Genomic DNA, 12749 nt, shown 5'->3' on the forward strand with positions numbered 1-12749 from the left:
TTTCTTTGTACTCTAGGTTTTTCCCTCCTCTATGTGACAATCCCTATCAGCCAAAAGCCTTTTGCTGCAGTTTTGTTTAGTTTCCCACCTGCTCTACAGTAGTGAGAATGGAATGCTGTGGCACTGTAAGCCCAGCGTGTCATTCACCAGCACAAAGGCCCTGCATAACGTTCAGAATTTCAGAAAGCAAACAGGTAATAGCCACCATTTTCATGGCATAACAATGCACTTGAAAATAAATGCAATATTTTAACTTAAATTGTGCTGAGGAATACATTTAAAACGGCACACTGAATGGGACATATTTTTCATTATTGCAATGCTTTTTTGTTGTTGTTATGGTCAAACAGCATGGCAAATTCATTCTCCAGCCCAATTGTGCTGACTGTGTAACAGAACAGGGATAGAAGAGCACAAAAGTATCAAGATAAATCAATGTTTAATGGCACTAACAGTGGGAGACAGATAAATTACCTGTCATATTTGACTTCCAACTTCAAGCACCTTTTCCTCTCTATACAGCTCCCCTCCCATACATACCTATTGAATAAAATCTTCAAAGGAAGACTCTGCCAGACTTGCCTATTTTGTCCTCATGCCTTTGGTGTTCCAACAAAAATTATTTGCCTCATGCTATGAAAAGCTGTATGGGCACAAGGTCCCGAGCTCCTGGGAACCAGGAACTTCTGAACTGTATTTTTGGTCTAACAGGTTCCCTCTTTGGCCCTGGGCCATTCACTTTGGTCAACACAAACTGAGGGCCTCAAAGTTAGAGCCTAAATTCATATTGAGGCATCAAAGTAACCAGCCTGAATTTCAGAAGAGCGAACACTTGGATCACTAACTGAAGTCTAAGATAGCAAAGGCTAGTTAGTGAGGTACTCAGCATCCAGCTTTGAAAATGCTGGCTTCAAACACTGCTTGTTTCCTCATGTATAAATAATACTTGACAGACAGGTGTACTGTGAGGATTAGCCAGCATTGGTCTAGCACTGTTGGAGAGCAAAATGTTACTCAGTATTTTGGTAGACTGATATTTTGAAATTGAACTTGATACCAACAATCTAAAATGCTAAAGAATTCACATTACTGTCTCCTACATATTGGAGTACTATTGGAGATTACTTTATGGTACTCCAGCCAAATAAAGGATTAATGAGCTGATCTTTTACATTTAAAGAAAGAAAAATGAATTCCTTAAAATACAAAAATGAAAAAAGTGTTCTGAAATATGAGTTCCTACTTAACATCATCCTCAATGGACCTTAAAAACAAATTCAACAGAAACTCCAGTTGAGGGTCAAATGTCACTGATCTTAAGAGAAAAGTTACCTTTCACAACTTTCACTTCCCAATGTTCTGTACATAGTATTTCTCAAGGGCATGATCCAGGGAGTTCCTAACATATGATAGACATGCACTCATTTTATTCAAACAGAGAATTATTTTCCCCATGGAGGGAGAGGAATGAGCCACCATCTATGACATAGGTATTACATTTTCATTCATAATAAGTAATGTGAAGTGCTTTCAAGGTTGTTATAACAGTTATGTTACACCAGTCTTCAATTTATACAAGTGGTCAGCAACAGTACAGTGCCAGAGGAAGCTAAGGATTTTTGTGGAACCTTAACTGCCAGGTATATTTTCCTACTCAGCATTGTTCCAGGCAAAATTTATATTAATATTTCTAACAATTATTTTGATGCAAAACTCTAACACTTCCATGTTTTGCAGCTGAGCCTTTCACTGCCCCCTAGGATAATCTATTGAGACTTGTCTGAGTTATATACAGTAAAACTCCAATTGTCCAGCATCCAGTGGTCCCGCACTCCTGAAAATCCGGCACCAAGTGGAACCCGGAAGTGCTCCAGCCAGCTGGACAATTGGAGCTCCTTTGAGCCCCACATGCGCTCATGGGCCGGGAAAGGGAAGCAAAGGAGAGGGGAAGGGGATTATACCCTTGTGATGGGTCTGCCGGGACCACACTGCGCCCGGCCAGGGTTCGCGTGACAAGGGGCGAACCCTCGGCAGTTTTGCAGGGAGGCAGGGGAAGCCCCACACAGCCACCACGACAGGCCAGCTGGGGCTGCAAGCAGCAGTGGCGGACTTGGAGAAGTGGCTGAGCAGAGCAACTGGGGTTCCTCAGATTTGTCACCTACAAAGAATGGCTCAGGTTTGGGAAGCTCCCCAATATCCTCAGCCATGAAGACTGAAGCAAAGAATTTATTTAGCTTTTCCTCTATGACTATCATCTTTGAGTTCCCTTTTAGCATCTCAATCATCCAAGGGCCCCACTGGTTGTTTAACCAGCTTCCTGCTTCTGATGTACTAAAACATTTTACTATTACTTTGAGTTTTTGGCTACCTATTCTTCAAACTCCTTTTTGGCTTTTCTTATTATATTTTTACACTTAATTTGACAAAGTTTATAGTCCTTTCTATTTTGCTCAGTAGGATTTAACTTCCACTTTATAAAAGATATCTCTTTATCTGTCACTGCTTCTTTTACCTGGTTGTTAAGCCATGCTGGCACTTTCTTTGGTTCTCTTACTGTGTATTTTAATTTGGGGTATATGTTTAAGTTGGGCCTCTATTACGGTGTTTTTGAAAAGTTTCCATGGAGCTTGCCGAGACTTTACTTTTGTCACTGTACCTTTTAATTTCTGTTTAACTAACTTCCTCATTTTTGTGTAGTTCCCCCTTCTGAAATTAAATGTCACAGTGTTGGGCTGCTGAGGTGATTTTCCAACCACAGGGATGTTAAATTTTATTACATTATGGTCACTATTTCCAAGTATTCCAGTTATATTTACCTCTTGAACCAGATCCTGTGCTCCACTTAGAACTAAATCAGGAATAGCCTCTCCCCTTGTGGGTTTCAAAGCCAGCTGCTCCAAGAAGCAGCCATTTAAAGTATCAAGAATTTTTATCTCTGCATTCTGTCCTGAGAGGACGTGTACCCAGTCAATATGGGGATAGTTGAAATTCCCCACTATTATTGAGTTTTTAAATTTGACAGCCTCTCTAATCTCCCTTAGCATTTCATAGTCACTATCACTGTCCTGATCAGGTGGTCAATAATATATCCCTACTGCTATATTCTTATTGGTGCATGGAATTACTATCCATATGGAACATTTTGGCTCACTTAAGATTTTTACTTCATTTGATTCTACATTTTCTTTCACGTATAGTGCCACTCTCCCACCAGCATGACCTGTCCTGGCCTTCCAATATATTTTGTATCCTGGTATGACTCTGTTCTATTGATTGTCCTCATTCCACCAAGTTCCATTATGCCTATTATATCAATATCCTCCTTTAAAACTAAGCACTCTAGTTCACCCATTTTACTATTTAGACTTCTAGCATTTGTGCATGTTTAATGATTTGTCACTATTTATCAGTCTCATTTCTTGATGTGTTAGACTTTTTTTCATTTGACTGTCTCTCATCTGATCCGACCCATACTTCCATAGTCTCCTCCTGAGTAGGACATAGAGCATCTCTATTAATAGAGCCTCCCCTAATAGATGTCTCTGCTTCCTCTTGTTTTGAGGAGTCAACAGGAAAGTGCTTGGTGGTCAATTTATTGTATCTATACTAGATGTGATAAATCAACCCCCTCTGGATCGATCACTACCTCCTCAATCAACAGGCAGTGAAGACATGTCCATATCTCAATATTCCCCTTCCAGTCAAGCTGTATAAAGGAGAAGGAGGAAGCTGTTTCATTCCATCAAAGGCAGGTGGTGGCAAGAAAGCAGTCTGCAAAGCGAAAGAATGGGATAGCATGTGGTGCATGCAAAGAGACAGGGCAAAAAGCCTTTAGTTCCTGGTGCACCTTCCCCTTCAGAGCTTGGACTAAAACCCGGATTCCCAAGTGCCAGTGCTGTTTGCAGACAGCAAATATATGTGAATCATCCTGGCAAACTGTTTGCCTCATCCCCCTCTAGTGCCTTGTCCACACAGCAATAGTAGGTTAACTCCTCTACTGGCTTTCTTGTCAGCTCAAATGGCTGAGGTCAGTGCTATGTGAATCTAATGGTTCCGAGCCTGTAAATGAGCCTATAGAATCAACAGTTTCACATGAGGGGATTTATGTTTTTTTTCAGTTTGCTTTTTAAGAAAACCTGGGATATAATATACTAACACACACTGAAAGCATATTAAAGTTGCAAAGGCAATCAAAAATTAGGAAATAACAGAATTAAGAATGCTTCTACATCTTTGTTCCAGCCCCTTATGCATACACATTATGATACCATGTTAATTGCATGATCATATGCAGATTTTCCAGAGGATTCCTGCTTCATTTAATGCACTGACTAGGGATGTAATAGTGTAGTCAATTAACCAATAAGCAAAAGCTTACAGGTTAATGTTATAGACTACACACATTTCTTCCCCTCCTCCTCCTTTGCTAGTAAAATTTTTAGCAGGTTAGCCAGCAGCCTGATTAAGTCCTGGCTCATGTCAGGTCTGGGACTTATCCCTGCTGTGGCTCTGCATGTAAAGTGTATTAGGAGCCAGGCAGGAAGCTTGGCTCAGTTCCGACTCATGCGGGGTCTGGGAACGCAGTCCAGCTCTTTCCCACAGGCAGGAGCTGCTGCCACCCCCCGCTGTGCAGCAGTGTAGGGTGACAGACAGCCGGTCTGTGAGGGAACTGGTTTTTTTAACTGACTCCCCTCATGGACCAGCTCCCACCTGGTAACCCATACTGCTGCCTCTGATACAGAGGCAGCAGCACAGAGTGGGGATAGAGCACACTTGGCTGCCAGCCTCACCCCCAGGGACTATACAGTAGTCAACTAACCAATAAAAATTCATGAGGTTAATCAACTATTCAATTAACCAATATTTAACATTCCTAGTGCTGACCTCCTACGGTTGTGGGCTGCTCAAGCCACAACATCCACACTGCTATTTATATCATACAAATAAAGCCCCACTAGGGCAAGCTCATTTCAAGCTGCAATATAGACATACTCTAGAATAAATATCTCAGGAATGGAGGTTGTTCATAACTCTGGAATATTGTAATTGTGAAAAAAACATGGTTCTTTATAAATGAACACTGACTTAGTACAGCTTTGAAACTTCACGTTTTTATCCATCTTAATTTAAATGAAAAAAGCGTGGCAACAGTTTTCTTAACTCGTCAAACTTGTCATATTTCAGATCGGTTTTCCACATTTCTTAGCCAAAACAAAAAAGTTATTGTTGATTGCCCAAATCCATTCTGGGTATGCTGCACATTAGTAAAGAAACAAATGGCAGAAGGGACTATAGGAAGAGGAATCTGACATGTTTTTAGAATCATATTCCTAGCTCTGTTTTAGACATACACATTGCAAGCTCTCCATCTCTGCGTATGGTCAACACCTAGCATAATCAAACAATGATCTTGCTTGGGGCCTGTGGGTGCTATGGTAATAGAAAATAATTAAGTTTAAAAAAAAAAATAGTAGATATAAAAGGGCATTATCCCACTCTGTATATCTGCTAATCCCGGTGCTATCCCAATCTCTGATATACAGTACTGCAGGATTAATATCTGATTTTTTTTTTTTTTAGGAAGATATGTGTCTAGTTGTAGTGCATTACTAGTACAACAGGCACATAAATAAATTAGAAACGTTGTTTCCATTCAGAGCTTTAATCTGTATGCTCATAAAGTTAAAGCAGATGAAAAGCAATATGTACTGGAGATCACATTAATTCTGTCGCAATGGATACAACAATGTTGACAATAATTTAACTAACTGGTTAAGTCTTTCTATTCAAACTGAAAAAGGAACATCCACAGCAAGAGATTTGGCCAACATGATAGACAACAATTTAAAGCAGTTTGCTGTATCCTGTGAGTCTCGATGCATGTATGAAATTGTTCATTTCCTGAACATGAGGTTTTATATATTTTGAATGGCAATTTTTATCTTGCAAGCTATTTTTAAATTAAAAATCCTATACTAAATGTCTCTGTGCTGTGCTGCATATTTATTTCTTTAAAGGTTCACACTCACTATATTCAAACAGTAAAACACAATGAAAATATGCTGGTTCAACTGCTACAGAAGCATGCTCTCCACACTCTCCAAGATTTCAGGAAGTTTGAATATCTCTGTGGTAGTTAGGTGATGCATCCTAAGAGTGGAGTACTAAATACACAACTCACACTACTACTTAGATCAGTGGTGGGCAACCTGTGGTCCTAGGGCTGCACATAGCCGATCTGGGCTCTGTGTGGGGCCCATGAGCAGTGTTCCCTCTTATCTGCATGGCAGTACAGTGATTAATGAGCCCGGCCCAGTCATTCAGCTCCCTACATGGAGCCCTAAGCCTCTGACTGGGCGGAGCTGATTAATCACCTGTGAAGCTGTGCTGCTGTGTGACTTAGAAGGAACATTACCTACGAGGCATTTTATTTACCATTACCTACACACAAGGTTGCCAGAGTCTGCTGGTTTTCATCCACATAATTTTTTTCCTACTGGTATTACTAAAGTGGAACACATGTAAAGCAATGCACATGAAGTGAGGTGTGTGCTGGTAGCACACAACATTGACTGTGAGAGCCATGCGCTCCCTCTGCTTCCAATCAAAACACAGCTATGGTTTAATAAGCACACCCCACAAATTCTAGCTATGCAAGCATACTCATTAGCCTAGTTGCCCCTCTCTGACAAACTGTCAAAAAAATCTCACGATGATTCAGGGTCATTGTAATGCCTTAGTAACATCACCACCAGCTCTTCAAGACTTCAACAACCAGTGATAGCTCTGTAAATCTTTCCAGGTTGTAACTTCCCTGCATACTAGGAAGTTTTTAGTGTTGATCCAGCAACCCTCAGCTTCTCTAGTGAAGTTTACACTGATGATGTGAAGAGCAGGCACCTGTTCGTGCTGTCTGGACATCTAGTCAGTGCAGATGGAATCAATAAACCTTTATCTTAAATATCTTGCTGTTGAATCACTGCTTAATTTAAGTGGACCACAAAAACTTCTTGACAACATCCTAAAACCAGGGCTACTCAACTTTGGAAGCCCTGGGAGCCACAGTGATACTCACAGCGTGTGCCAATGGCCACAACTTAAGTGTGGTTGTATATACATGCAAATATATATGCAAATAGCTTCTTTCACACTGAAGGGCCTGAATATAAAGATTAAGGCAAGACTACACAACACACAGGCCCCATTTAAGTCAGTTCTGCTGATATTAATAAAATGCAACATTTACCCGATTCCCACCCATATGACAAACACTTGTAATGAGCAATGACAGTCCAAGAATTTAACTACTAAAATGCATATCAACAGAAGACCATTATATTGACTACTTTTTTGTTTTAGCTCTCACCCACAGGCCACAAATAAGTAGGTCGCGGGCTGCATGTAGAGTAGCCCTGCTATAAACCAAGGTTGTCTTCCTATGGTTTTTACACTTGTGACTAGGTAGTAGTTCACAAAAACCTGCAGCCATGGGAAACAGGAGGTGAGATGTTTGGAAAAATCCAATTAAAAATATTGGAGAAAATCTGTGGCAGAACGGTTACCATGATCATTATAGCCTCTCAGTGCCTGCCATAGTGACAGCAAGTACACTCACTGCACACTGTAGCAAAAGGAGGACTTCCATTAGCAGCAGCCAGTCTATAACACACAGATAATGTATTCTTAATGTACCCAATAAGAGGTATCATAACTACTATGATAAGGTAAGGTAAGGAAAGGTAACAATATTATCAAATACTCCTAGTGCGAGGATAAGTAAAATATAGTGTGTGATTTCATTAGAGATTGCAATAAAAGAAAGTCTTTAATTAGATTAATACAACCACACATGGATGGTAATATAACATTTTTACAAAGAATTTTACATTATCTGGAGTTCTTAGTTTGTAAATAGTTGGCTCTAGAGTTGTCAAAAATGACTTGCAAAGGACAGTAATGCTCTCAGACTGAAACATCAGGCATTGAAAACTCTACATACAGAGAAATACAAAATTCAGTGCAAGTTCTTTCCATTATAAATACAAATCTCCAGTCCAAAACCACACACCGGTAGAAATACTACCTTTGGGACTGTATTATACAATGTAAACCTAAATCCCATTTGAAATGGAAACTATGTCTACTGTACGTAACTCAAGGCTCCCAACTGGTGTTTTAAACACTTTTTTAAAAATGGGTTTTTACTGACAGCCCACTGTTGCCTCTTTGTTTTAAGCAGATATATGGATACCTAACAATACTGACAAGATCTTGGTAATAGTTTAAGTCATGTACTGCCTACAAATGCACAGATTTTTAAAAAATGTTTCTCTTTTTATTAATAAAAATATGAGTCCCGACTGAGCATACTCGGTGTGCTCAAATTAGTCCCATGTTCAACAGAAATATAAAAAGTACTGGAATTTCAAAAGTAAACCTGTATTTTGGTATAATCTGCTAATTTACTGAATCATTTTTATGGTTCCTAATCATAAACCATTTTATTTGTGAAAAACTGAAATACTTACATTCACTTTTTCCACTGGCTCTTCTTTACTGCACTTAGTTTCCAGGACAGTTTTCAATCTTCTCCTTTTTCACATTTACCTATAAAAACAAGGAAAGGAGTTATAAAAATATCCATTATATTCTTCTTACACTTACTATATTTGGATTACTTTTGCAAGGAGAACAGCTTATGTTTAAAAAAAAAATAGAGAGAGTGTCACGTTTATTTTTTAAATAAAATTTTGCCATACAAGAAGTTTGAATCCCAAGACAAAATGAAGCACCGCTCTGAGTGTTTTGACTCCACTCTAGTGAGAACATGAGCACCTTCACCTTCCATTGTCTGACAAACTCAGCATCTTGGCAGAATTGAACAGCTTTAGAATATTTTATAGAGGGGAAACAATACCTAAGCACCTGAGGGCTGATAAAATAGTGTCTTCTTAGCACTCAAAGCCACTGTTGTACTATAAAAATGTCAAAAGGCAGTAAAACTAAGTTTTTCTACTTGACTATAAAGAGGATGACTGTTTTGGAACAGGTCTCCAGCAATGGATGGGCATCAGTAGGCAATAGTGACTTTTTCTTAAAATGCTTTTCATAATTCCGGATAAATTAGTTGGTGTCCCTTTAATATATAAGCAAATATATATCTACTAAATATTTGAGAGTTTGTGTGCCTGTCCATGCAAGAATTCCTCTTAAAAGGCAAGAGCTAGGCCCACCAAATTCAGTATGTAACTTCCTCTTATCCAGGGCTTGACAAAATACGGCCTGTGGACTGGATCTGGCCTGCCAAGCCACCAGATCCAGCCTGCAGACACAGTGGGGAGCCCCAGGCAGACTCCCTTGCTTGCCTCGCCCTACCTGTTTCTCTTTCACAACTGTGAGCCTAGAGGGGAGCAGTGGGAAAAGCTTCTTGAGTTGCCCCCACCCTCAGCACAATCCCATTGGCCGGTTTCTGGCCAATGGGAGCTGCCTGTTTGAATAACAGGCAGCATATGAAGCACCACACCTTCCTCTCTGGCTCATAGTTATTCATACATTCACATTGCCCCTGCAGCATGTGCAGGGGTGAGGCAGGAAAGTCAGCCTGCCTGAGAAACCTACTGGGCTACTGGCCAGGACTCACCCTGGTAAGTCTCCTGGCCAGAGCCTGCCTCTGGCACTCCCTTCCCCAACTCTCTGACCCTCATCCCACATAACCCAAACCCTCTCCCCCCTTGTCCACCCACACACCGCTCTCAGATCCTGCACCCCAAACTTCTAACCCAGACCACAATCCTCTTCTGTCCTAGGTCACAATCCAAACCCCTGCATCCCCAACTCACAACTGCCTCCTACACCCAAACTCCCTCCCAGACTCACACTCCCTTCTGCGTCGAACCTTCACCCCAAACCCTGCACTTCATCCATTAATATAATGGAAGAATGCAGCCCTTAAACACTCACCATATTCTTGGAGTGGCCCCCATCAAAAATTATTGCCCAAGCCTGCTCTGATCATAACAAAGAAAGGTAAGGGTTTGGTTGTGGCAGGAAAATAGGATGTGCTTGGCGGGGGATGGCTTGCTTTTCATAAAACCATACAGAAGAAAATCACCAGACAGGTAAAATGGGGGCTGTTTGGGGGTATCCCAACCCAAGCCTTCCACACCCCAGGGCTCTCTGAAGAGAATGTGGGGGAGCTGAAGTTCCCTCCCTCCTGATCCATACAGGAACATTGCAGGCTGTTCCCCTGAGTCTGGGAGTGAAAGGAAAAAGCACAGTTTGCTGCATTCCCTGTTTTGGGTGTGGGGCTAAGGGGGCAGATGACCCTGGACCTGCCCTGTCAGAGTGACATGCACCCTTCCCCTGACTCTGCCTTTTGGAACTGCACTGGCCATGGGGCGGTGCTTCTCACCTGGCCCGTAGCTGCTGCAGTGAGAGAGGGCTGGAGTAGTCCTCTTCTCCCCCTCCCCCCGCCCCAGGGCAGCCTGCATAATGAACCCTTCATCCCCAGCACCACCCCAGAGCAATGATTCAAATAAGCCATGTATATTTTCATTTTATCTTGGAAAAACAAAAAAATGAGTTAAGGATTTTAGGAACACCAGGTAAGTCTTCTAAGTATGCAATACGGATTGTGAAACTACAGTCCCTAGCAGACATGGACATAGCCTTAAACCAGAATACTAGATTCAAACCATTCCCCAACCCAGTGCACCTCTAAAGTTTGCATCTGGATCTGAGTTTGTGACTATGCCCTAGCAGCCTTTAACTCCCTCAAGGGCCATGGAAAGCATGTCAGTTGAAGGCCTTCACCTTTGTAAGTCATGTTTCACCATGGTTTATCAGCACCAGAATCAGTGTGCTTCATGGCATCCTACAGACTATTTATGTCAAAAAGTTGACTGGAATTAATGGTTTTTGCATTCCATGTGTCTGGTTACCATGGCAATAAGCACTGTTTAAGGACACACACAATTCATCTCTTCCAACTCCCTGCGCTTTTCTCAGATAATACTTTATTGTTCTTTATGATGTACCAATAATTTTCTCAGAGCTATGAGACACACAAAGAAAAAGCTGGTCCCTGTTTGAAGGAACTTGCAATCAAAATAGACAAAGATGAGACACAGAGATGCTTTCGAAAACTCGGACACGTTGAATCAGGGTACCTTTCTGAAGCTTCAGTGTTTAAATCTGAAGAAGGATTTGAATTTGAAAAGATTATGCCTGATGCAGTGGGGTAGAGCAGTGTTTCTCAACCAGTGGTACGAATACCCTTGGAGTACTTGAGAGAAGTCTGGGGGGTACATCAACTCAACTGAAATTTGGAGAAAACTGAATTTTTGTTTTAAGTTTAAAGCACTTTATTATTTTTGTACTTTTTACACCCAAAAATGTCATCGCCCACACAGCTACAATTTAGTTGTTTAAACAAATATGTTGCGATGGTAGAAAAAAATTGTATGCGTCTGTAAACTATAGGTACTGGGGGTATTTTTTTTTTAAGGGGGGTACTTTATAAAAAAGTTTGAGAAACACTGGGCTAGAGAGCTTATTCCAAGCAAAAAGAGAGCATAGAACAGAGAGTGGTGAAGGACCCTTTATTGCAGCAGAAGGGCAAAGAAGAGGTGGGGAAAATATTGAGAACAGAGAGGTTAGCATGGGCAGAATGATGTGGTTCCTTCAAAGAGGGGGTGAGAATTTTAACCTTTAAGCAGAGACTTGCGAGTGATGTGGCAAAAGAGATGGGCAAAAAATATAAGTGGTGGGCAACCTGCGACCAGTGGGTTCCATGCGGTTTGTCAGGGTAAGTCACTGGTGGGCTGCTAGGCAGGTGGTCTACCTTGCATCTGCAGGTACAGCAGCCCACAGACTCTAAACATTATGTTGCATTTAATTTTCTACTGAACAATTTTCTAATTAACTTTCTACTGAACAATTATGATCTAGCATCTAGAGCCACATACCCTCTATCACCTTCAGCTCCAGTTCCAAGCTGCTCTCCTGGGGGTTAATCTTCTCCATGCTTGGTTTCTCTACCTCTGACATTGCACCTACTCCACTTTCTACTCATTCAGCTCATCTTCTTCTTAGCTCCATGTCTTCTTGCAGTAACTGTCCCCAAGTTTTGGTGTCATTGTTTCACCTGGGCTGACCAATCAGATCCTATTTCCCTTCAGTCCACTGCGTCACTTCCTCCAGTTAAATCTGGTTTTCAAGTTCTGATGAATTTTATCTGTCCTAAGCATATTGAAGCCAAGCCACTCAAAATTAAAATACTGAAATTCTATTAAGGAAATCCCAGCATGTGCAACAAAGTTTTTTATCTGGCGGGATAAGGTTCAAAATCGCAGTGCAACCACCTTTACTCTACCCTTCCATTATGATCTTTTTATAGTTTGCAGCAAGACTTACCTGACTAGTTTACTTACTATTAGCTTCCAGGCTTTTCTGTTTTTATTTTTACTGCTCTATTCATTTCATTTCAATTTGTTTCTCTTTACTATCTGAGAGACTTGTAGGTCCCATTTCCAAAACGCAGTAATTGCCTGTGTCATGATAAGTATATTAAGCCCAAATGACACTATTCAAATAAATTTACATTATTATTATTATTTAGTAGTAATATTAGCATAGAGCTTCAGGCACAGATCAGGACCCAACCAAACACATTTACATGAAATTACTATGTGTCTGGTGAACACAAAAGCCATAAACTCTTATGGAGGCCCCAAATAGATTCACCCAAC

General features: G+C 40.9%; 1 protein-coding gene across 11 annotated transcripts in view; it reads right to left on the minus strand.

The window, feature by feature from the left end:
• PLXNB2 (plexin B2) overlaps nt 1–12749 on the minus strand; it is a 346990-nt gene that overhangs the window by 151813 nt on the left and 182428 nt on the right. For all 11 annotated transcript variants that reach the window (XM_006122609.4, XM_075928258.1, XM_006122610.4 and 8 more), the window contains one exon: nt 8529–8607. In XM_006122609.4, the coding sequence (XP_006122671.2) occupies nt 8529–8530 (2 nt within the window). In that variant the 5' untranslated portion in view covers nt 8531–8607. The remainder of the gene's footprint in view (nt 1–8528; nt 8608–12749) is intronic.

This window comes from Pelodiscus sinensis, chromosome 1 (assembly GCF_049634645.1).
Source record: "Pelodiscus sinensis isolate JC-2024 chromosome 1, ASM4963464v1, whole genome shotgun sequence".
NCBI lineage: Eukaryota > Metazoa > Chordata > Testudines > Trionychidae > Pelodiscus > Pelodiscus sinensis.